Source organism: Gracilinanus agilis, chromosome 2, assembly GCF_016433145.1.
Source record: "Gracilinanus agilis isolate LMUSP501 chromosome 2, AgileGrace, whole genome shotgun sequence".
Taxonomy (NCBI): Eukaryota; Metazoa; Chordata; class Mammalia; order Didelphimorphia; family Didelphidae; genus Gracilinanus; species Gracilinanus agilis.
The window spans coordinates 505,704,906-505,729,507 of NC_058131.1; the positions used below are offsets into that span (position 1 = coordinate 505,704,906).

A 24,602-nucleotide genomic window follows, 5' to 3' on the forward strand; every position below is an offset into this window, starting at 1 on the left:
TTGAATTCTCTCCCTCCAGTCCCTTCCCAACTCGAGAAGACAAGCAATACGATATCAGTTATACCAGTTATACCTTTGAAAGCATGCAAAACATTTCCATATCAGTCGACTACATTGCTAAAAAGTAATAATAATAAAGTAAAAAAAAATTATACTTAAGTCTCACCCAGAGATGAACTTAAAAAAAGTCCATAACCATATTTAAATTTAATTAGTTTGTAATCTTGCCTTTTATATATTTAAGAACATCCTGAGAAGGTGTCATTTAAGTTGGTAAGTGGTTAGTGAGTTGGACTTTGAATATGAAAGACTCTTCATTCAGATTTTGTCCCAGTTGTTTTTAAGCTGTAAGTTTTTTAACCTCTGTTAGCCTCCATTTTCTGATCTTTAAAAGGGAGACAATATCACCTATCTCTCAGGTTGATTGTGAGGATAACATGAAATATATGCAAAAAAACAAAACCCTGAAAAACATTAAATTGTGAGCTCTTAGAGGGTAGAGACCCTCTTTTTCATATTTATAGCTCCAGCACAGTGGGCTATAGACAGTGCTTGGCATGTGGGAGGTGCTAAATAAATTGACTGTCGACTGTAGCATTTTGCAAACCTTAAAATGCTTTATGAATGCTATTGTTTAAACTAACTTTAAAAAATGCTGTTATTAATCAGTGTTTCAGTTGTATCCTGCTCTTTGTGCCCCTGTATGCTTTTTTGTTTTTGTTTTTTGGCAAAGATACTGGAGTAGTTTGCCATTTCCTTCTCTGGTGGATTGGATTGGATGCATTTATATGCTTTTTTTGTACATTTAAAATCATTCTAAGTAGGGATCCTTAGGCTTTACCAGATTGCCAAAGAGGTCCATGACACAAAACCCTAAAATAATGTCTACTGTGATGTCCTAGGTTGCTGCTCTTGTATCCCTTCACTTAGATTTCTTCTATGATGCCTTCTGAATCTCAAAACTTTTAAGTTTTCCAGCCATATTTTGCTTCATTCTACTCCATCTGTGTCAGTCTACTCCCTCTGTCCAGGCTACTTGTTAGAGTTAATAATAGGATTTAGAGTTTGAAGGACCTTAGTTCAATCCCATCATGGATACATGAAAACATTCAGTTTGAAAGACATTATGTCTTGCCTTCTGTCTCACACGTAGTTTAGTGAGAGAGCCAGAATTTGAACTCTGACCTCCTGATCCAGTGAATATCATTCTGGGCCCGGAGTCAGGACTGACAATCTTCTTGAGTTCAAATGTGGCTTCAGACACTTCCCACCTGCCATTTAACCCTGTTTGCCTAGCTCTTGCTCTTCTGTCTTAGAGTTGTTACCAAGACAGAAAGTAAAGGTTTTAAAAAAAGCTATGAAAGAGTTAGAAGACTAGGTTTGAATCCCAATTCCTACCTTTATTAGCTATGTGATTCTGTGGCAAATCTTTTTAAACTCTCGGGACTCTAGTTTCTTTATAAAATGAGTCTAATAACTTAGTCATTTTTTATTTGAGTCTGACTCTTTGTGATCCCTTTTATGATTTTCTTGGCAAAGATCCTGGAGTGGTTTGCAATTTCTCTTTCCAGGTCATTTTACAGATGAGGAAACTGAGGCCAACAAGGGTTAAGTGACTTGTCCAGGGTCACACAGCTTATAAATATCTGAGAACAGATTTGAATATAGAAAGATGAATCTTCCTGACTCCAGGCCCAAGTACTCTAGTCACTAGCCACCTATACCATCAGTCATCAATATTGTTTACTTTCCTTAACTTGCAGGGTTATGATGAAAGTGTTTTGTAAATCTTAAATGGCTGTATAAATAACAATAACAAACTCACTTGGTCTCAGGTTCCTTATTTGTAAAATGAAGACCTTGTACTCAGTGATCTTCCCAGATTTTTTCTAGCTTGTTACATTCTGTGATCCTGGGAAATGGTCATACAGGTAGGAAGTCCAGTGTCCTCATTTTACAGATGTGGAAACAAAGACACAGAAGCTGACGGGACTTGGCAAAGGTCACATAGGTAAGAGGGTGACTTACAACCATGTTAGGTAGATTGATATTATCTCCATTTTATGAATGAATAAACCGAGAAGTAAAATATCCTGTGACCTTGGGCACATTAAGGGGCAGAGATAGAACTAGAACTCAAGTTAATAGCAACATTGAAAGCACATCTAATGCCCTAACATCTTGTATGGGTTTTAAATTTTGTCTATAGGCTTATTAAGGTCTCAGTATTTGGTATATTGTAAAGAGCACTGACTTGGGTGTCAGGATAGGTTCAAATTTTAGCTCTGCCACTTACTAGCTCTTTGGCCACATGATAGAGTCTCTTTCAACCTCAGTTTCCTCATCTACAAAATGAGAGACTTGCATATTGGATGAAATGGTCTTTCTCTTTAGGTTCTTCCTTATTAGTGGTTCAGTGGATAGGTGCTGAGTTTGCAGTCAGGAAGTCCTGACTTGACTTAGACACCTACTAACTGATCTTGGGCAAGTCATTTAACCTCTGTAAAATGGGAATATAACAACACCTACCTCCTAGAGAAGGTTTTTGTAAAGATCAGATGAGATGATCATCTTAAAGTGCTTAACCTAGTGCCTGATGCATAATAAGCACTATATAAATGTTAGCTATTATTATTAAAAATTGGTTCAAACAAAAGACAGTTGTGTTTGAGAAATTCCCAAACAATTAGGAACCTTTTTCTTTGCATGGGTAAGATATAAAGATAAAGATATTTTGTGTTTGGGAGGTAGAGAGGGTGGATTGGGTTAGAAAGCTAGAATAAAAGCATAAATAACTATTAATACTAAAGAAAACAGGATAGAAAGGATAAGAAAGATGTAAGCAGAATTCCTTGAGAGCTCTGAGGAAGAATAGAAAGTGTCCAGCAGACACTTGGAGGTGCCTAAATTTAAATTGGGGCTTAAAGGATGAGTAGTATTTTAACAGGTGGAGTTGAGATTAGAGGTAGGGGGTGGCATTCCGGGAAGAGCATTGAATAAAGTCTGAGGGGAGAAATCACAGCATGTATCTGAGGGATGATGAAAAGTAAAGTTTGACTGAAATGTAGAGCCCATAGAAGGGGTAAGAGATAAGGCTGGATGGTGATCTTGGTGCCTTTGTGTTAAGATTATGAAAAGCCTACAATACTAAGCAAGAAATAAGGGAATCAAGTAGATAAGTACGGCAAGGTGGGTAAAGTTGGGCCCATATGGGGCAGTGCAAAGAATACCAGATTCCAATCAGAGGGTCTTGGTTCAGATGTTCCCTTTGCTACTCATTACCCATGTATTCTTGAGCAAGTTAATTGATTCTCCGTTTCCTTAAATGTAAAAGAAAGAGGATTGGATTAGATGATTTAGGTGGCCCTTTCTGATTCTAAAACTGATTTTAGAGTTTGGGATATTTTTGGTATTTAGTGAGGATCCCTCAAAGACTTTTAAGCAGAAAAGACACAAAATCAGGTTGGTGCTTGAGGAATATCACTGTGGCTATATAGGGAAGGTGGTTTGTGGAAGAACGGAGGTGTAAGACCTTTTGAGAGGCTATTACAGTGATGTTGGAAGGCTATGAGGAAGTGCTGGACTAAGGTAGTGGTGGTCAAGAGAATGATAGCTTAATGAGGTGGTACTGACAGGTCATGATAACTGATGAGAAGCTAGGGAAAAGGTAGGTTAAAAGAGGAATCCTTGAGAGGACAGAGATTGGGAAATCAGAAGGAGGAACAGATTTAAGGGGGAGAGAGTTCAGTTTGGGACATATTGACTGTAAGGTTCTGGAGGGAGTGATGATCAGATGGCTGGATTGGAGGTTGGGACAGGTTTTGAGGCAGCAGGTGGCTCAGCAGATAGAGCACTGAACCTGGGATCAGAAAGACCTGACTCAAAATCTGGTCTCACTTACCAGCTGTGTGACAATGGCAAGTCACTTAACCACTGCCTGCCTCAGTTTCCCTATCTATAAAATGGGATCAATAGCAGCATCTATATTCCAGGGTCATTATGAGGATAAAAGGAGGAAATATTTGAAATGCAAACCTTAAAGTGCTGTCTAAATGCTAGCCAGGCAGTTAGGTGTGCAATGAATAGAACTCTGGGCCTGCAATCAGAAAGACCTGAGTTCAAATCTAGCTTCAGACACTAGCTATGTGTCCCTGGACAAGTTATTTAACTTTGTTTGCCTCAGTTTCCTCATCTGAAAAATCTGGAGAAGAAAATGGCAGACCATTCCAATATCTTTGCTAATAAAACTCCAAGTAGCGTCATGAAGTAGGACATGACTGAAACAACTGTGTAACAAAATACTAGCTATTATTATCATTAGGATAGATAATTTTTTATATTTCTTATTTTTATAATTTATATTTTATAATTATTATTAGGACAGGGATCATGTCTGGAGGTAAAGATCTGGATGCTCACTGCATAGAGATAATAGTTGAAGCCTTGAGGTTATATGAGATGACTGAGGAAGAGAATGTAGAAAGAAGAGAAAGAAAACAGGGTGGAATTCTGAGAATTCCTACATTTGTAGATGGGGTAGGAGGAGGATGATAAACCAGCAAAGGAGACTAAAGGAATAGTAAGGTACAAGAGCAGAGTCAAAGGATCTAGGTTAAAATTCTGGCACTTCAACTTAATATTTTGTGACTGTGGGAAGTTATTTGATCCTTTAGAACCTAAATTTTCAAGGAATGAGTTGTACAAGATGATTTGAAATTCCCTTCTAATCTAAACCCTATGAAATAGGAGATTACTGTGTCAAGAGAGCTAAGTGGGAAATACCAAGCATAAGCCTTCTTGGTTTCCTGACTCCTGTTCCTCCCATTCCCTAAGTCTTTGATTACCTCTTATTGAACCAGTTTTGGAAAGGGAAAATCTGCATTTTCTACTCTGATCTAAGCGTTTGCCTTTTTTTTTTTTTTAAAGGAGTCACAAAATTCAAGAAAGGGAGAAGATTTCTACCCTCTGCTAGATTTAGGAAAAAGGGAATAAAAGTTGTTGGAAAGTGGAAACCTGTGAAGATTGACCCTCATGTGTTTGCTGATGGGCAGCTTGAGGACTTAGTGTGTTTTGAAGAGCTTCATGATTATAAATTGGTAGGTACCTCAAAACTTTCATCGAGAGAAAAACCAAAAAAGAGAAGATCACAGGTTGTGGCATCTGAGGAAGAAGTAGAAGAAGAAACAACTTTTCAGCCTAAAAAGAAGAGGAAGAAGAACAAAGACTGGGGACCTGAGATAACCATAAAGAACAAAAATTCTTCAGTGGCAGATGAGAACCTAACTTCCCAGGAAGTTGTTCTCCACGATGTACTTGACACAGATGGTGAGGATGGTCTCCAAGAAGACAAGGCTGTAGAGACTATAAGCCCTCCCAAAACCATGCAGAAAAAGAAGAAAAAATCAGGGAAAAAAGCACAACCTTCTCAGGCTGCTCCTTCAAAAGCTCCCCATAAAGTAAAGACTTGGACAACCAAGTTGGATGATCAGAAGGCCGATGTCTCTGCCTGGAAGGACCTTTTTGTGCCTGAGCCAGTCCTGCAGGCATTGAGCTCTATGGGTTTCAGTGCTCCAACTCCTATTCAAGCTTTGGCTTTGGCCCCTGCCATCCGAGATAATCTGGATATCCTTGGAGCTGCAGAAACAGGTGAGCCCTTCTCTTATTTTTAGGCAGAAAAGTAGTGGAAAAATCTGGGATTTGGGTCATAAAACCAGGATTTTAAATCCTGCCTTGTCAGATATAGTAGCTCTGCTTATATGTTAGATTGGGATAAATGAGAAAAGGTACCATGTGTTAGGTCAGGGACATATGTTTTTGCCAGTTTTCAACAAAAGGTAGAGAATAGTCTGTAAACTCTTGGGTTATGAGCTTGATTTAAATTCCTGGAAAAATTCTAGAATGGATGATCAAAGGGATGGTTGGTGAACATCTGGAAAGGGAAGCAGTGATACCAGAGAGCTGGTACAATTTCAAGTCATGCCAGAGCAACTTAATTTCATTTTTTGAATAATTACTAAATTGGTAGCTAAGAGAAGAATGCTGTAGATATAGTTTGCCTAGATTTTAGCAAGCTTCCCCACCCTTTTCCCACCTCCTAAGCTTTATAATTTTTTACTGTGTCAGACTGTAGAACACAACACACAAAGGAAAAATTACTTTAGGTAAACAAAGGAAATATCTAATGGATAAATCTCCTTTATTGGAGAGTATCATTCAAATTGTCCTTTTCCATTTGTTGTCTTCCTTATTAAAAAAATCATACTCATTTTGAGCTTAAACTAAATAAAAGGGGCATTTCTGTTTGCATAGTAGAACAGAAAAAGAATTGTACATGAAACCATAGATCTTCTAATAATTGCTTGCTTTTCTTCTTAATATATAAATCCAACCCATAGCTTTAAAAAAATGTTTTTTAAACCTTTACCTTCCATCTTAGAATCAAGACTGTGTAATGGTTCCAAAGCAGAAGAGCAGTAAGGATCAGGCAATGGGGGTTAAGTGACTTGCTCAGGGTCACACAGTTAAGAAGTGTCTGAGACCAGATCTGAACCTAGGACCTCCTGTCTCTAGATTTGCCTTTGTCCACTGAGCCACCTAGCTGCTCCCTAATCCATAGCTTTTAAAAAATATCTCCTCCTTTTTTTTCTGCTACCTTTTGTTTTATAGGTTTCTGATAGTGCCTCATCATGGAGAAGGTGGAGCAATTTGGACTAGGCAAATAATGCATTTAGACCGATTCAGAGCTAGTTGGATGGCTGGGCTTAGAATAGTTATTAATGGTTTAACTTCAGTGTGGCAGGTCTCTAGTGAGGAATCTAGCGATCTTGTCTTGACCCTTTGTTGTTTAACGTTTTTTATCAGTGACGTGGTTAAAGATCCACTCCATTTCTACAGTCTTATGATCATAAGTGTTTGTGATTGCTGGTAAAACAAGGCAGGCAGAAAAACATATTGTCCTTGTCATAACTCCCCCTTTGTAACCAGTGTCAAAGATATTAACAGTCAGACTTGGACATTCAGAAATGAAGACAATGAGACTTGGGTTGTTGGCCAGTGATAACAGTCAAAGAAAGACTATAGAGTAATTATATTAAAAGTTACTGTAAGGGACCATTTCAGCCTTGAAAAAAAATTTAAGCCCTTACCTTCTTAGTATCAATTCTAAGACAGAAGGGCAAAGGCTAGGCAATCAGAGTTGAGTGACTTGCTCAGGGTCACACAGTTAGGAAGTATCTAGTCAGATTTTAATCCATGTCCTCCCAACTCTAGGCCTGTTGCTCTATCCACTGGGCCACCTAGCGGCCCTGATCTTGAAAGACTTTATAAGACTATGTCTACCAGCAATAAGACAGTGTATTGTGGTGTGAAAGCAGAAAATGGCCAGGGAATCAGAGGATCTGGGTTTTTAATCACATCCCTATACTTAATGTGTGAGTTTGTCCAAATCATGATTTCATTTTGAACCTCAGTTGTAAAATGAAGGGTTTGCATTATGTGATCTGTATGGCTACTTCTTGACCTTTTTTTGATTTTTTTAATTTAATTTTTTTCCATGGTTACATGATTCATGGTGTCTCCCTCCTCTCTTCCCTTCCCCCTCCCAGAGTTGACAAGCAATTCTGCTGGGTTATACATGTATTATCACTCAAAACCTATTTCTGTATTATTCTTTTGTAATAGAGTAATCTTTTAAAAACAAAACCCCAAATCCTATACCCACATAAACAAGTGATAAATCATATGTTTTTCTTCCGCATTTCTACTCCCACAGTTTTTTCTCTCAATGTGGAGAGTGTTCTTTCTCATAAGTCCCTCAGAGTTGTCCTGGATCATTGCATTGCTGTTAGTAGCAAAGTCTATTACATTTGATCATTCCACAATGTTTCAGTAACTGTATACAATGTTCTCCTAGTCTGCTTATTTCACTCTGCATCAGTTCATGTAGGTCTTTGGGATTTTTTTAGAGTTTGGAAAGACCATCTAATCCCTCCTTTACCTATATAGAAACTTCCATTGCAGTCCACCCTAAACTCCCTCAGCCTTCCCTTCCAACTGGCCTTTTTTTGAAGTCCTCAAGTGAGGAACACTGGTATCTCCCTCTTGAGAAAACCAATTTCTCTTTTGGATAGCTATAATTGTTAGAATGTGGGTCTAAATCTGCCTCTGCATTTTTTTTTTTATAAATAATTTTTATTTTTTAGAAAAGTTATCCATGGTTACATGATTCATATTCTTACTTTCCCCTTCACCCTCCTCGACCTACCCCCTCCCCCACACCCATAGCCGACGTGCATTTCCACTGGTTTTAACATGTGTCATCGATCAAGACCTATTTCCAAATTGTTAGTTGCATTGGTGTGATTTTTTTTCTAGTCTACATCCCCAGTCATGTCTGCCTCAACCCAAGTGTTCAAGCAGTTGCTTTTCTTCTGTGTTTCCTCTCCTTTAGTTCTTTCTCTAAATGTGGGTAGCGTTCTTTTCCATAAATCCCTCAGAATTGTCCTGGGTCATTGCATTTCTGCTGGTACAGGAGCCCATTACATTCGATTTTACCATAGTATATCAGTCTCTGTGTACAATGTTCTTCTGGCTCTGCTCCTTTCACTTTGCATCAATTCCTGGAGGTCTTTCCAGTTCACCTGGAATTTCTCCAGTTTATTATTCCTTTGAGGACAATAGTATTCCATCACCAGCATATACCACAATTTGTTCAGCCATTCCCCAATTGAAGGGCATACCCTCCTTTTCCAGTTTTTTGTCACCACAAAAAGCGTGGCTATAAATATTTTTGTACAAGTCTGTTTATCTATGATTTCTTTGGGGTACAAACCCAACAATGGTATGGCTGAATCAAAGGGCGGGCACTCTTTTATCGCTCTTTGGGCATAGTTCCAAATTGCCATCCAGAATGGTTGTATCAGTTCACAACTCCACCAGCAATGCATTAATGTCCCAATTTTGCCACATCCCCTCCAACATTCATTACTCTCCCCTTCTTTCATTTTAGCCAATCTGCTAGGTGTGAGGTGATACCTCAGAGTTGTTTTGATTTGCATTTCTCTAATTATTAGAGATTTAAAACACTTTCTCATGTGCTTATTGATAGTTTTGATTTCTTTATCTGAAAATTGCCTATTCATGTCCCTTGCCCATTTATCACTTGGGGAATGGCTTGATTTTTTTTATACAATTGATTTAGTTCCTTGTATATTTGAGTAATTAGACCTCTGTCAGAATTTTTTGTTATGAAGGTTTTTTCCCAATTTGTTGTTTCCCTTCTGATTTGGTTGCATTGTTTTTGTTTGTACAAAAGCTTTTTAGTTTAATATAATCAAAATCATTTATTTTACATTTTGCAATTTTCTTTAACTCTTGCTTGGTTTCAAAATCTTTCCTTTCCCAGAGATCTGACGAGTATATTATTCTGTGTTCACTTAATTTATTTATAGTTTCCTTCTTTATATTCAAGTCATTCACCCATTTTGAATTTATCTTGGTGTAGGCTGTGAGATGTTGATCTAAATCTAGTCTTTCACATATGGTTTTCCAATTTTCCCAGTAGTTTTTGTCAAATAGTGGATTTTTGTCCCAAAAGCTGGTGTCTTTGGGTTTATCGTAGACTGTCTTGCTGACGTCACTTATCCCAAGTCTATTCCATTGATCCTCCCTTCTGTCTCTTAGCCAGTACCATATTGTTTTTGTTTTTTTTTTAAATTTTTAAACCCTTGTACTTCGGTGTATTGTCTCATAGGTGGAAGATTGGTAAGGGTGGGCAATGGGGGTCAAGTGACTTGCCCAGGGTCACACAGCTGGGAAGTGGCTGAGGCCGGGTTTGAACCTAGGGCCTCCTGTCTCTAGGCCTGACTCTCACTCCACTGAGCTACCCAGCTGCTCCCTACCATATTGTTTTGATGACCACTGCTTTATAGTATAGTTTTGATATCTGGTACTGCTAGGCCCCCTTCCTTCACATTTTTTTTTCATTATTTCCCTTGATATTCTTGATCTTTTGTTATTCCAAATGAAATTTGTTATAGTTTTTTCTAATTCAGTAAAGAAGTTTTTTGATAGTTTGATAGGTATGGCACTAAATAAGTAACTTAATTTGGGTAGAATGGTCATTTTTATTATGTTAGCTCGTCCTACCCATGAGCAATCAATGTTTAGATCTAGTTTTAATTGTTTGGAAAGTGTTTTGTAGTTGTATTCGTATAATTCCTGTGTTTGTTTTGGTAGATAGATTCCTAAGTATTTTGTATTGTCTAGGGTGATTTTAAATGGTGTTTCTCTTTCTACCTCTTGCCGTTGTGATGTGTTGGAAATATATAGAAATGCTGATGATTTATGTGCATTTATTTTGTATCCTGCAACTTTGCTAAAGCTGTTGATTATTTCTACTAGCTTTTTAGTTGATTCTCTAGGATTTTTTAAGTAGACCATCATATCATCTGCAAAGAGCGATAGCTTAGTCTCCTCATTGCCTATTTTAATACCTTCGCTTTCTTTTTCTTCTCTAATTGCTACTGCTAGTGTTTCTAGTACAACATTAAATAATAGAGGTGATAATGGGCATCCTTGTTTCACGTCTGATCTTATTGGAAATGTTTCTGATTTATCCCCATTGCATATGATGCTTGTTGATGGTTTTAGATATATACTGTTTATTATTTTTAGGAAAGGTCCTTCTATTCCTATACTTTCTAGTGTTTTCTTTTCTTTTCTTTTTTTTAAAGCCTTACCTTCCATCTTGGAGTCAATACTGTGTATTGGCTCCAAGGCAGAAGAGTGGTAAGGGTAGGCAATGAGGGTCAAGTGACTTGCCCAGGATCACACAGCTGGGAAGTGTTTGACGTCAGATTTGAACCTGGGACCTCCTGTCTCTAGGTCTGGTTCTCAATCCACTGAGCTACCCAGCTGCCCTCTACTTTCTAGTGTTTTCAATAGGAATGGGTGTTGTATTTTGTCAAAGGCTTTTTCAGCATCTTTTGAGATAATCATGTGATTTTTGTTTGTTAACTTGTTGATATGCCTCTGCATTTTCTAAAATGTCCATTACTTTGGTTTTGCCAAGTAGAATATTCTCTTTTAAAGTCAAATACAGCTATTATGTCTTCGTTGAGTCTTTTCCTGGCCAAACATCCTTGCCCCTTTCACTTGTTCCTTGTATATAGTGTACTCTAGTCTCCTCACCATCTTGATTGCCTTGTTCTAGAACCTCTCCAATGTGTCATTAGCCTATTATCATTTTGCCTCAAATAGAACATAGTACAGAGACTGTGATCTAATGAGCATATAGCTATCATACTCTGGATACTCTTCTCTTTACATAGCCTAAGATTTCTTTAAATCTTTTGGCTGTTGATTTGTAGCGAGCTTCCCAAATAAACTGAGTGTGCTTACTAAAACCTTGGTTTTATATGTGTGTGTATGTATGTGTATATTTATATATATGTACATGTGTATATATGCATACATATATACATTTTTAACTAGTTATGCCTCCTCTGCACTTATGAAGTTGATTTTTTTTAAACCCATAACTTCTGTGTATTGGCTCCTACGTGGAAGAGTGGTAAGGTTGGGCAATGGGGATCAAGTGACTTGCCCAGGGTCACACAGCTGGGAAGTGTCTGAGGCGGGATTTGAACCTAGGACCTCCTGTCTCTAGGCCTGACTCTCAATCCACTGAGCTACCCACCTGCCCCTGAAGTTGACTTTTTTTAACACAATAATAGGACTTTACATTTACCTCTATTTAATTTACCCTTTCTAGATGTGGTCCATAATTGTAGTTTATTGAGATCTTGACTCTGCCATCCTTACCTTAGTACCTTGTTACTCCTTACTTTGATAAACTTGCTATCAGTTCCTTTTTTCAAGTCACTGCTAAAAAACCTTAAACAGCATAAGTACTAGTGTTAGGGTTCAAAATGGGTGGCCTCCAGAGGAACACACGAGACAATGCAATCAAAGCAGGAGAAAGCTTTATTGCCAGTACGCACTGGAGAAACTCATCAAAGAGAGTCCCGAAGCATGCATTCAGAAGAGGGAATATATATGTTTCTGGGATATAGGTACCTTTGTCTTAGGGTGAGCTAATAGCTAGACAGAGGGAGTAGGGGTTGCTTTCAGGTGCCACAGGACATGATTCTTAAACTTCAAAGGCTGTTCTGTCTAGGAATCTTCAAGGCTGTTTCATCTAGGGGCCCTGGGGCTTTCAGCCAGGAGTTGTCCCTGGGACTGTGAGTCAGAGATAACTGCCCTGCTTGAGCCGGGCATGACGTTATCCAAAAACCCCTTGCTTAATTGCCAAGTTTAGCTTTTTGGCTGTAATATTCTTATAAGCTATAAGCTACAATATTTCTATAAGCTTTTTTGGCTATAACACTAGTACAGGTCCCTGAAGCATTCTATTAGAGACCCCATTCCTAGCTGACATTGAATGATCTAGAAGTACTCTTTTGATCTAGTCTTTCTACTAGCTATGAATCCACTTAACTATACTGCCATCTAGCCCACATGCCTCCTTGTCTGCAAGAGATTTTGGCAATGGTTTGCTGAAATATGAGTTTGCAGTGATCTCTATTGCATTTTCTTGCCCTTGTAGTCTAGTAATCCTATTAAAAATTATTTTAGTTTAGCATATCCTGTTCTTATTGGGTTGGGAGGTAGGTGCCTCAATGGATAGAGAACCAGACCTAGAAACAAGAGGCCCTGGCTTTAGATTTGACCTCAGATACTTCGTAGTTGGTTGACCCTAGGCAAGTCACTTAATTCCAGTGACCTAGCCTTTGGTCCTTTTCTTCCCTCAAACAGATATTTCAGTATTAATTCTAAGACAGAAAGGAATGGTTAGAAAAAAAAAAGAAAAGTCAAACGAGATCATGAAGAGTTGGACAAAATTGAAAAATGACTGAACAACAACATTCTTGATGAGACTATATTCTCTTTTGGTGATTACCATTCTCTTTCTAAGTGTTCATAAAATATTCCTTTAATATGTTTCAGAATTCTGCCTGTAATCAGTCAAAGCCAACTCTCCAATATCTGACATCTGTGACCCCCTCCCTTTAGTTCAGGTCCCCGTCACCTGTTCATTATATCATATCTAGGCCCTGATTATGGCAAACAATGAAACTGTGAAGTGTTGGTATGTATTCAGATTTGAAGTTATAATTATGTAAAATTTGGTAATTGATTCTAACCCACTTGAAATATATATTGTGAATTCCAAGAATTGAATTTCTTCATGGATTCATCATTCTCACTAATTGGGGCCTGACAATAGTTTAATTGCTTCCTAATTGGTCTCTCTGCCCCAAGGCTCTCCTCTCCTTTCACTTCAATCCATCCTCCACCTAGCCACCAAAGTAATTTTCTTACTGTGAGAATCTGACCATGTCACTAACTTCCTCAATAAACCCTAGGGATTCTCTGTTACCTCAAGGATCAATATAAACTTCTCTGCTTGACATTTAATGTCTTTTTATAAGCTGATCCCAATCTACCTTTTTCAATTTTATTACTCACTATTCCTTTTTCTGCTCCCTTTGGTGTATCCAAATTGGCTTTCATGCTGTTCCTTACACATGAAGTCCCATCTCTCACCTCTGCCTTTGTACTGTCCATCTCGTTTGCCTAGAGCACTGATGGCGAACCTATGACACGTGTGTCAGTGTGCTAAGCCATTTTTGATGACACGCAGCTGCATGCGGCTACATACAGAGAAGTATGGGGCCACATGCCAAGTCTGAAACATTTGCTATAGTGTAGACACTCTGTGCTGGAGGTCTGTATGCCAAAACAATAGAACTCCGGCACAGAATGTCTAGTTCTGGGACTTCCTAGCCATTAGGGGACCTTTGACCTCACTTTGGGCTTGTGGAGCAGGGAGCAGCAGAATGCTGTGGGGGACACATCTCTTGGGGGCCCTGTGATTGCCATTGCCAAAAACCACATAACCACAGCAAACATCCAATCTACTGTTCTGGGGTGTCGTGGATTTCTAATTGACCATCATTACTGATATAAGTGAGGGGGAGACTGGGAGAGGTGAGGGCTTGTGCTATGGGTGCCGTTTCCTGCCATTAGAAATAGTGACAGCCATCTTAATTTACATAAGGAATGCATAGTGCAGACTCCATTTCACCACTATTACTGTTGGGCATCCTTATTAACCTTGCCCTTTCCTAAAAGACAGTTACATGTGCCATCTTGTGATCAGTTAGGCTACTTAACTCCTAATTGCCTGCATGGCTAACAGGCTATCTATAATTCTATCTTCTGTCACTGCCTCCCTGATGGAGAACCCCAAAAATAAAAAAAACAAGGTTAAGTAAAAGGAAGTGGTAGTAGCAGTAGCCGACTCTTTCAAGAGACATGGACTGAGATGTATGGCATTATAGAAAAAAATGGCAGATCATTTTGTGTTTTATGTATTGAAATGGTAGTAAGCAGAACATGGAATATAAATAGACATTTTGAAACTAATCCTTCCCAGATTTTGAAAAAAAGTGAAGATGAAAGGAATGAATACATTTCCAGGCAGCTACACCTTTATAAGAGCCAATCTAATTCCATCCTTAAATTTGTAAAAGGCTCTACAAATTTAACATCTGCAAGTTTGATCATTGCTCACTCCATAGCTCAGCATGGAAAAAAGCACTCAGTGAGGGAGAATTTATTAAAGAAACTCTCCTAAGATGTGCACTAGTTCTATTTCATGATATGCAGAATAAAGATGCAGTTATTAAGAGAATATCTGAGTTACCACTCAGTAGAAATATCATAAAAGACCAAATAATCAGATTGAACACAAACGTACAACATCAACTAAAGAGAGACATAAGTAATTGTAAATATTTTTGGAGCTCTCTTGATGAAACTACTGATGTCACATCACATGCTCAGTTGGCCATTATTGGTCGATATTCTGATGGTCTCACAATGAGAGAAGAGTTGATAAAGTTAGCATCAGTGTCAACAAGTTCATCAGGAAGTGAAATATGTAAGGTTGTTATACAAACACTCCATGACCTAAGCATTGATATCTCTAAAGTTGTGTCAGTGACGACAGATGGGGCACCAAACATGGTAGGGAAATAAGTTGGATTTGTCAAATTGTTTATGGAAGCTATTGGACATCTGATTGTGCCTTTTCATTGTATTTTCTATCAGGAGGCTTTATGTGCCAAGGAAGGATTCACCAACTTAAACGACTTAATGTCACTTGTTACAAGAATAGTTAATAGCTGCTCGCCCTCTTCACAAGTGAGAATTTTCTGCACTTTTACTGGAGGTTGATTCCACCTACTGTGGACTGCTGATGTACAATAATGTAAGATGGCTGAGCTGAGGCAAAGTTCTTGAGTGTTTTGTGGAATGCTTTGAAGAAATTAAGGTATTTCTTGAGGATAAGGATTTGGGAAACTTTCCTCAGCTCATTGATGATAAGTGAGTCAACACCAAACAGATTTCTCTGTTCATATTAATGAACTGAATTTAAAGTTACAAGGTTTTGGCAAAAGTATTGATGTTATGTTTGGATACATAAAAGCTTTTTAAAGTAAACTTAAAATTTTCAAGTGAGATGTAGAAACTAAAACTTATAAATATTTTCCTCTAGTAACAAAGTATTTTGAGAAGGCCAGTGCAGCTGTACAAAATGAAATGGAGCCCTTGCATATAAAGTACCAGCATGTTTTAGACTCATTACTTGACCAGTTCAGTGATAGATTTAATCAATTTAGAAGCCTAGAACAGACCATGAAAATAATTAAGTATCCTGGTATAGTAGTCTTCAGTAGTTTGGAATTAAATGGTTTCCAATGGATGCAAATTGATGATTTAGAGATGCAACTTGCAGAATTTCAAGATAGCATCTGGGCTCAGGTGTTTGTCAACTTGAGGTCAAAGCTTGAGAATCTGGAACAGGAAATTTGGAGTGTCTGGAACCGATTACCAGACACTTTTAGTACCCTGAAAAATATAGCAATGGCTTTACTCACAATTTTTCCCTTCTACATACTTTTGTGAGACCTTATTCTCAATGTTAAATAATATCAAAACCAACAAAAGAAACAGATTGACAGATGAAATTAGAAGCACTTGCTTGGGCTTGAAGTGTAAAAAATAACAAACTTCAACTGAAGATTTAGCGGCTAAATGAATTTTCATTAGCCAATGAAATTCAGCACCAAAAAAGTCCCTAATAGGCAGGTTAGTTAAAGAATTCCCCCTCCCCCTCACTTATCTTAGTTCACAGCACCCCACACAAGTTAAATAATATCAAGAGACCAATAAAAGAAACCAACTGACAGATGAACAAAGAAATCACTAAGCAGGTAAATTAAATAATTAGTTTTTGGTTTATTAAATAGTTATATATTATAATTATACATTTTTGTTAATTTAAACTATAAATATTGTGAAGTTATGTTTTTTTTTTCTCGAAGTGACATAACACCTGAGTTATGCTCTGTTTTTTGGGCAAATTTTGACACACCAAGCTCAAAAGGTTGCCCATCACTGGCCTAGAGTGTACTTGTCTTCCACCTCTGCTGCCCCTTAGAATTCCTTTCTGGAGTCAACTCCAGCTTTCCTTTAAAAAAACAAACAAACCATTACCTTCTATCTTAGAATCAATATTAATTCCAAGGCAGAAGGTAAGAACTAGGCAATTGGGGTTAAATCACACAGCTAGAAAGTGTCTGAGGTTAGGTTTGAACCCACGACCTCCTGTCTCTAGACCTGACCCTATCCCCCAGCTCTGCCTCCTCTTGGAGTCTTTCCTAATCTCTCTCTGTAGCTTCTAGTATCCTCCATCTCCAAACTAATGTTTATTTTGTATCTATTCTTTGTAGTCATAAATATGCATATGCTGTCTTCCCTGATAAGCTCCTTGAGGGTATGGCTTTGTATTTTTTTGTATGTGCTTGTATCTGTAGTACCAGCCATTTCCGTTTGTTGTTCAGTTGTATCTGACTCTTCATAACCCCATTTGGAGTTTTCTTAACAAAGATATAGGAATGGTTTGCCATTTTACTTTTCCAGCTCATTTTACAGATGAGGAAACTGAGGTAAACAAGGTGAAGTGACTTGCTTAGGCTCAAATGTCTGAGGCCAGATTTGAACTCAGGAAGATGAATGTTCCTGACTCCAGGCCCACGGTGCCACCTAACTGCCCCTACCTGTCATAGTATTTGCTTAATAAATGCCCTTTGATGGATGTGTGAAAGGGGGATTAGACTTGTTCTGCTTGGCCCCAAAAGGTAGAATCAGAAATTGTGGGTTCCTTGTTAATAGATTAGGAGTTTTAATGGGCCTTAGAGGCCCTCTGTTTCCTATCCCTCATTTTAGAGATGATGAAGCAGAGTGATGGGCACAAGGTCCCAGAAGCAGTAAGTTGTCAACTGGGACTGGAGCTGAGGTCTCTGACTCTAAATTGGGTATTTTTTCCATTGTATCATGGAGCCACACCTAGGCATGGCATCAGGAGAAACTTCCTGACGGAGTTGTGAGGGCTGCTATCTGCTGCAGAAGGCTTCCCCTCATTCAGGGTTTTTGGGGAGAGGTGGAGTCAGCAAGACCTGAGTTTAAATCTGGCCTCAAACACTTAGTAGCTGTGTGACCATGAACAAGTCACCCTCTGACAGTGTCAGGTTCCTTATCTATAAAATGGAGATAGTAAGTAATAGCATCTCCCTCCCATAGTGGTTGTGAGGATTGAAAGAGATTAATAATTGTAAAGTGTTTCGCATGGTGCCTGGAACAGAGTAGGGGCTATATAAGTGTTAACCTTTATACTTATTAGATGACCGCTTGTCATGTATGTAGGATTCCTTCCAATACTAAAGTAATGTTATTCTGTGAATTCTCTTCTGGTAAATGGGGTTCATATCAATATATTACTCTCAGTACTTCTCTGCATCATACCTCTCCCCACCCACATACCACTGCCCTTTTAATCTCATTCTTTTTGAATATTGGGGCCAATTTCACCAAGTCTCTGTGATCCTTCCCACCAAATTTGCCCCCATACAGCACAATATGGTGGCTAGGTGCCAAGCTTAGAGTCAGGAATACCTGGGTTCAGAGCTTACCTCATCAGACACTTAACTAATTTTGTGATCTTATACAACTTGTCTCAGCCTCCATCTCTAGATCTATAAAATGGGAATAAATAATAGTACCTGGTTTTTGTGAGGATCAAATGACCTATTTTGTGCAAAATTCTTTGCACTTTATAAATGCTCATTATTGCTCTTAAGCATTTGTGTATAAATATTTGAGACTGTGGGTCATGGACATAAGTCATTTGATGCTAGAGACCGTGTCATATTCACTTTTGTGTCTGCCTCTGTGTCAGTTTTGCCATCTTTAAAATGGGTCTAATGATAATAGGTGCTTTGGCAACCTATTAGTGGGAACAAAGTCAGGATTCATCAAGAGGTACAGGGATGGGGGCAGAATGAGCACTGCTCATGAATAAGATTACCAGGGTTTAAATCCAGGCTCTGTAACTTTCTAGTAGATTTGTGTGTGGAGTGTGTGTGCTGTGGGTGGGTGGATGAGTTTATAAGTCTTAATGTCTTCATCTGTTAAGTGGGGACACTAACTCTTGCAGTGACTTTCCAAGTGAGGACAGTCTATAGAAAACAGTGGCTGTTGGCCGCTGGTTAGCACAGCAGACAGAGTGCCAGGCCTGGAGTCAGAAGAACCCAGGTTCAAATTTGTCCTTAGATATGTCCTGTCTGTGTGACCCTGGGCAAATCCCTTAACCCCATTTGCCTAACCTTTGTCTTTCTGTCTTAGAATTGCTACTAGAACAGAAAGTAAAGACTTAAATAAAAGAAAAAGAAGTGTCTTGGCTGTTTCTTTAATGACACCATGCCTTTGAATAGAAAAAGTACTTAATATATGTTGAATTGAATAGCCTTTTTATATTATAAAGCCATTAATAGCATAGGGTTCAAATATCACATCCTGATTATTGATAATAATATAAATATGATGATATTATTGATGATGATAATACCATATTTATATATTACTTTTAGATTTGGAAAGCACTTTACAAATAGTCTCTCATTTCATCCTCACTACAAAACCTGGGAGATACTTACTGTTATTATCCTTATTTTATAGATGAGGAAACTGAGGTAAACAAGTTAAATGACTTGCCCAGGGTCACACAACTAGTAGTATTTGAGGCCACATTTGAACTTGGATCTTCCTGATGCTAGGCCCCACTCTCTATCTACCCTATCTTTTAGCTGTCTTTCTCCAGATATTTCTCATGGAAAAGAAACTGTTTGCACTCCATATTTCACAAAGTCATGAGAAAAATATTTAGTAAACCATAAAACAGAAATGTGAGTTGCTGTTTTTGTGGCTACCATCACTGCCATCATCATCATCTTCATTACAACATTAACCATTTATTATATATTTATTTACAATAGTAACAATTTCACCGGTACACATAGCTCTCAGGGAGGAAAACTGCCTGTATTAATGCAGATTGGCACTTGTTCCATAATTTATAGCCTTAAGAGAATTGTCAGGAAGAGGTTATTGAGAGGATAAGCACTATGTCTAGAATTGCATAACCAGTATATATCAGAGATGGCAGGTCTTTGTGACCTGGAGGCTAGCTGTCTACTCCCACTGTTTCTCACTAGTAGTGTGACTATTTCTAGCTGTGTAACTCTTGGGCCTTATTGGCAAACCTATGTCACATGCCAGAGGGGGCTGCTCCCCTCCCTCTCTCCACATGCCTGAGGACAAATGTGCCATTTGTCACATGACCTGCCCCTCTGCCCGGCAGCCCAATGGGAATGCTTCCTCTGTCCCCTGTCTGGGGTAAGGGGGTGCCTCTCATACGGCATAAGGGTTGTAGTTTGGACACTCAGTTTCTAAAAGGTTTGCCATCACTGCTAAGGCTACCTGTGAACTCAAAGCAAAGGAAAATCAATAACCCAGTCTCCAACCTCTTGTATTTATGTTTGCTCTCTTTTTTTTTCCTCCCAAGGAAGTGGGAAGACCCTTGCTTTTGCCATCCCAATGATTCACTCAGTGTTGCGCTGGAAGGATGAAGAGAAAGAGATCCACCAGGGGCAGGCTGGAATTCACTCTGCAGATGGAGAGTCACTAGGAGATGCGGATGATTCTTCTGATGACAGTAATGAAATGTTGAATCCTCTGCCAGCGGAAAGAGAAGAAGAGAGGGATGAAAACCCATCTCACAGTCCAGGTGATGAAGAGGAGTCAGGTGATATCAGGCTGGAGTTTGAGCATGAAAAGGCTGCTGGTCACAGAAATCGGAGTAACCCTTTGCTTGGACTTGTTCTGACACCTACTAGGGAACTGGCTGTCCAAGTCAAACACCATATTGATGCTGTAGCCAAGTTTACAGGTAAACTTCTCCCCATGTGGCTTTCTGTTATGGTTACCTGCATACATCCCCCCCCCCCCCCCCCCCGGCACTGACTTCATGGCAAATTAAATATTTTTTAAACTTTTACTTTCTTAGTAACAACTCTAGAAGGGCAAGGACTAGGCAAGTGGGGCTAAATGACTTATCCAGGGTCACATAGCTAGGAAGTATCCCAAGGCCAGATATGAACCTAAGACCTCCATCTCCAGGCCTGGTGCACTATATACTGTGCCATGCAGCCGCATTTGAGTTAATTAATTTTTAAAGATTTTTATCTTTTCTTTAAAATCCCCTGACTCCAATCAGTTTTCTTTCTCCCATGCCACCTAGTAGCTGTTCATATTATGTTTAAATAAATTAAATTGGGTGTTAAATCAAGCTGAGTCTCTTTTATTTTAAAGAAAAACATGGACATGTAGCCTTTGCCTTATCCTGAAGGCTACAACAGCCACTATATTCACAAGAGATGAAGTTTTCTGGCTCATCTTTATTGTTGTTGTTCAGTTTTATCTAACTCTTCAGGATTCCATTTGGGGTTTTCTTGGCAGAGAGACTGGAGTGGTTTGCCATTTCCTTCTCCAGCTCATTTTACAGGTGAGGAAACAGAGGCAAATAAGATTAAGTGATTTGCCCAGGACCACACAGCTAGTAAGTGTCTGAGGCCAGGCCTAAACTCAGGTCTTCTTGTCTCTAGAACCTACACTGTATCTATTGCTTAGCCTAGCTGTTCCTCAGAATGTGGCAATTACAATAATTACTGTTTTCTGTTACTGGAGTTAGAGCCCTTTCTCACATTATCTTATTGGATTCTCACAACAATCTTATAGTCACAGTGGAGAGTGTTCTCATTTTACAGATCAGAAAATTGAGGGCCAGCAAGAGAACATTTGTCCAGAATTGCACAGCTGGTTAAGGGCTCCTGATCTGGTTTGGAGACCTTGCTGCTTATTGACTAATATAATTTATTTAAACTCAATATGAATAGCTATCAGGTGGCACAGGAGAAAGAGAACTGATTAAAGCCAGGGGATTTGGGATCATATCCCATTTGTTTGTGCTTTGTATTCTCTGAGCAAGAGAGCAATTTATTAGGGCATGGACCTGTTGATAAAATGAGTAGTGACTACTTTAGTGAGCCCAAGACCAAGACTTAGAGATACAACTTCTTTTTTTTTTTTTTTTTAAACCCTTACTTTCTGTCTTAGTAACATCTTTAAGACAGAAGGGCAAGGACTAGACAAATGAGGTCAGTTGTGACTTGCTCAGGGTCACACAGCTAGGAAGTGTCTGAGGTCAGATATGAATCTAGGTCCTCCTGACTCCAGGCTTGGAGCTCTCTTCACCGTACCACTTAGCTACCCTCAGATGCAACTTTTTTAATAAGTGTAGAACTGTAAGGACATGATACAATTGGTTGTAGGGTTGGCAGCATCATGGGAGTAAGGAATTATGATTGGTTACAACCAAGAGTACCCTGAGGAATACTTTCTAGATTTGAGGGGCCCAGTGAGAGCAGACCAAGGATCATAGACTCTTTTGGCACCTGAGAATGAGATAACACCACCTTTAATTGGGCAAGGATAAGCAGAGATGGGGCTGGGTCAGCTTGCTGGTTCTCATGTGTTGGACATTTTTAGGAGACAAAATGAGAAGGGATAACAAGTTTCTTTTGGCATGATGTGATTCATAGGTAGTGCTAAGCTAACAATTCACTTAGAATCAGAGTGTTTTATGAGAATTTTGAACCTCTAAACTTAGCTCAGTTTTTCTTTATTTAAAAGTGATTGCTGAGGGCAATTAGGTGACTCAGTGGATCAAGAGCCAGGCCTAAAAGTGGGAGGTCCTACGTTCAAATCTGGCCTCTGACACTTGTTAGCTGTGTGCCCTTGGGCAAGTCACTTAACCCCCATTGCCTGACCTTACCACTCTTCTTTCTTAGAATCAATGCACAGTAATGATTCTAAGTTGGAAGGTAAGGTGTTTTTTTTTTAAAGCAATTGCTGGAAAACTGCACTTCTGCATCTAACTTGAGAGAAGGACTTTTGAATTCTTGAACTTCTTCACTCAGGGACCAAAAAAAAAGGACTTAGACTGATATGTAAAATACAGAATAAGGGTATAGAGGAGTGGCAATTACAGAATATAAAACACAGTATCAGTGTTTAGTTTTCACAGCTTACTAGCTATGGGACTTTGGGTAAGCTGTAACCTCTCTGATCTTAGCATCCCCATCCATAAAATGAAGAGGTTACACTAGATGGCCTTAGGTCCCTTCTGAAATCAATCTACCAGGACAATACTAATGATAGCTAATGTTCATGAAGTCCTTGCTTTGGGCCAGGCCCTGTGCTTAGTGCTTTATAATTATATAATACATATTATATATGTGTATATAATATAAAAATATAATCTCACTTGGTCCCACAACAATCCTGGGAGGTAGGAGCTGTGATTATTTCCATTTTGCAGATACTCTGGGCAGGTTACATTTTATAGATATGGGAAACTGAGGCCACCCAAGGCTAAGTAGCTTGCCCAGGGTTGTACAGTTAGTAAGTGTGTGAGGCTGGATTTTTAATTCAGGTCTTCGTGATTCCAGGCTCGATACTGTTTATTAAGGATTTATAGGCACCATCCTAGGCATTGAGGATATTAAGTACAAAACAATGAAATGATCCTTGTTCCTGGTCAGTTTACCTTTTGATGTTTTGAGAGGACAAGTACATATAAAAATGGATGCACCATAAACATAAAGTTAATAAGTAAAAACTTTCTGAGTGGTCAAATACAAAGTAGTATTTGGGAGGGAGGGTTTGGTTGGGTGTGGGAATCCTGAAAAGCTTTTATGTAGATGCTGCTGCTTGACCTTTTTTTGTTTTGTTAATTTTTTAACCCTTATCTACTGTCTTAGAATCAATACTGAGTATCTGTTCTAAGGCAGAAGAACTATAAAGGCTAGACAATGAGGGTTAAGTGACTTCTTCAGGGTCACACAGCTAGGAAGTGTCTGAGGTCAGATTTGAACCCAGGACCTCCTGTCTCTAGACCTGGTTCTCTATCCACTGAGCCACCCAGCTACCTCTTGAGCTGCATCTTAAAAGAGAGGGCATTCCAGGGAGGGGGATTATGAGTACAAAGACTTGGATATAGAAGTGGAATGTATTGGGTTGAGGAACAGAGAGAAGGGCAGCTTGGCTAGATTGCAGGGTGGGGGAATGTCCATCAGGACTGGCTCTAATTAGGTGCCAGCTTTGGTAGGGAGGAAGCAGCCAGATGGCTTACTGGATAGAGAGCCAGGCCTAGAGACAGGAGGTCCTGGGTTCAAATCTGGCCTCAGACACCCCCCAGCTATGTGACCCTGGGCAAATCACTTAACTCCCATTGCCTAGCCCTTACGGCTTTTCTACCTTGGAACCAATACACAGTATTGGGTCCAGACAGAAAGTAAGAGTTTAAAAAAAACAAAAATTAATGGGTAGAGTTTACATTTTGCCTTAGAGACTACCAGGGAGCTGTTGGAATTGATTGAATAGGGGGAGTAACATGTTCAGACCTGCAGGTAAGGAAAACTCTAGCTCTAAGGGGATTTTCACCATTCTGTCTTCTTCTCAAGGCAGAGTCTCTTGAAAGACTTGAGAAAAATATCAACCCCTTCCATTTCCCTGTGAGTTTTTATTTTTTATTTTTTTATTATTAGTGGCTCTTCAATTCCTGCCACTTGTTTGGCAACTCAGGCAAGGTTAGTCCCATCTTGTCCTCCAGAATCTCACATTTGCCATGTGGACAGCCCTCAGGTAGCTCTGTTGGGCTGCTTCCAGGTTCTGATTTGATCAAGGACCTTGTCCGCATCAAGGGCCCAGCCCTCTGGCCCCTTTGGGCCCCAGGAAGGAAGATTGGACACTTCTTGTTCTGTGCACAAGGTGGGCAGAGTTTGCTTCAGCCGCAACATCCAGGCTATTGGATGCTCTTCACAGATTTGCCTCTAGCCTTTTCTTCTCTTCATTAATGACTATAATGGAGGCTCTGTTTTGGGGAAATAGTGGTAAATAAGATTGGATAAATAGGATTAAACTTCTCTGTCACTCCCTCTCTTTCCTTTCTCTCCAATTCTCCTCCTCACTTCTCTCTACCCTATTTTCTCTCTCCCCCTTTCCCTTTTCCCTTT

General features: G+C 39.1%; 1 protein-coding gene across 1 annotated transcript in view; it reads left to right on the forward strand.

Moving 5' to 3' along the window:
* DDX24 (DEAD-box helicase 24) overlaps positions 1–24,602 on the forward strand; it is a 44,073-nt gene that overhangs the window by 770 nt on the left and 18,701 nt on the right. Inside the window, exons 2-3 of the mRNA XM_044662131.1 lie at positions 4,927–5,646; positions 20,033–20,416. Of these exons, the coding sequence (XP_044518066.1) occupies positions 4,927–5,646; positions 20,033–20,416 (1,104 nt within the window). The remainder of the gene's footprint in view (positions 1–4,926; positions 5,647–20,032; positions 20,417–24,602) is intronic.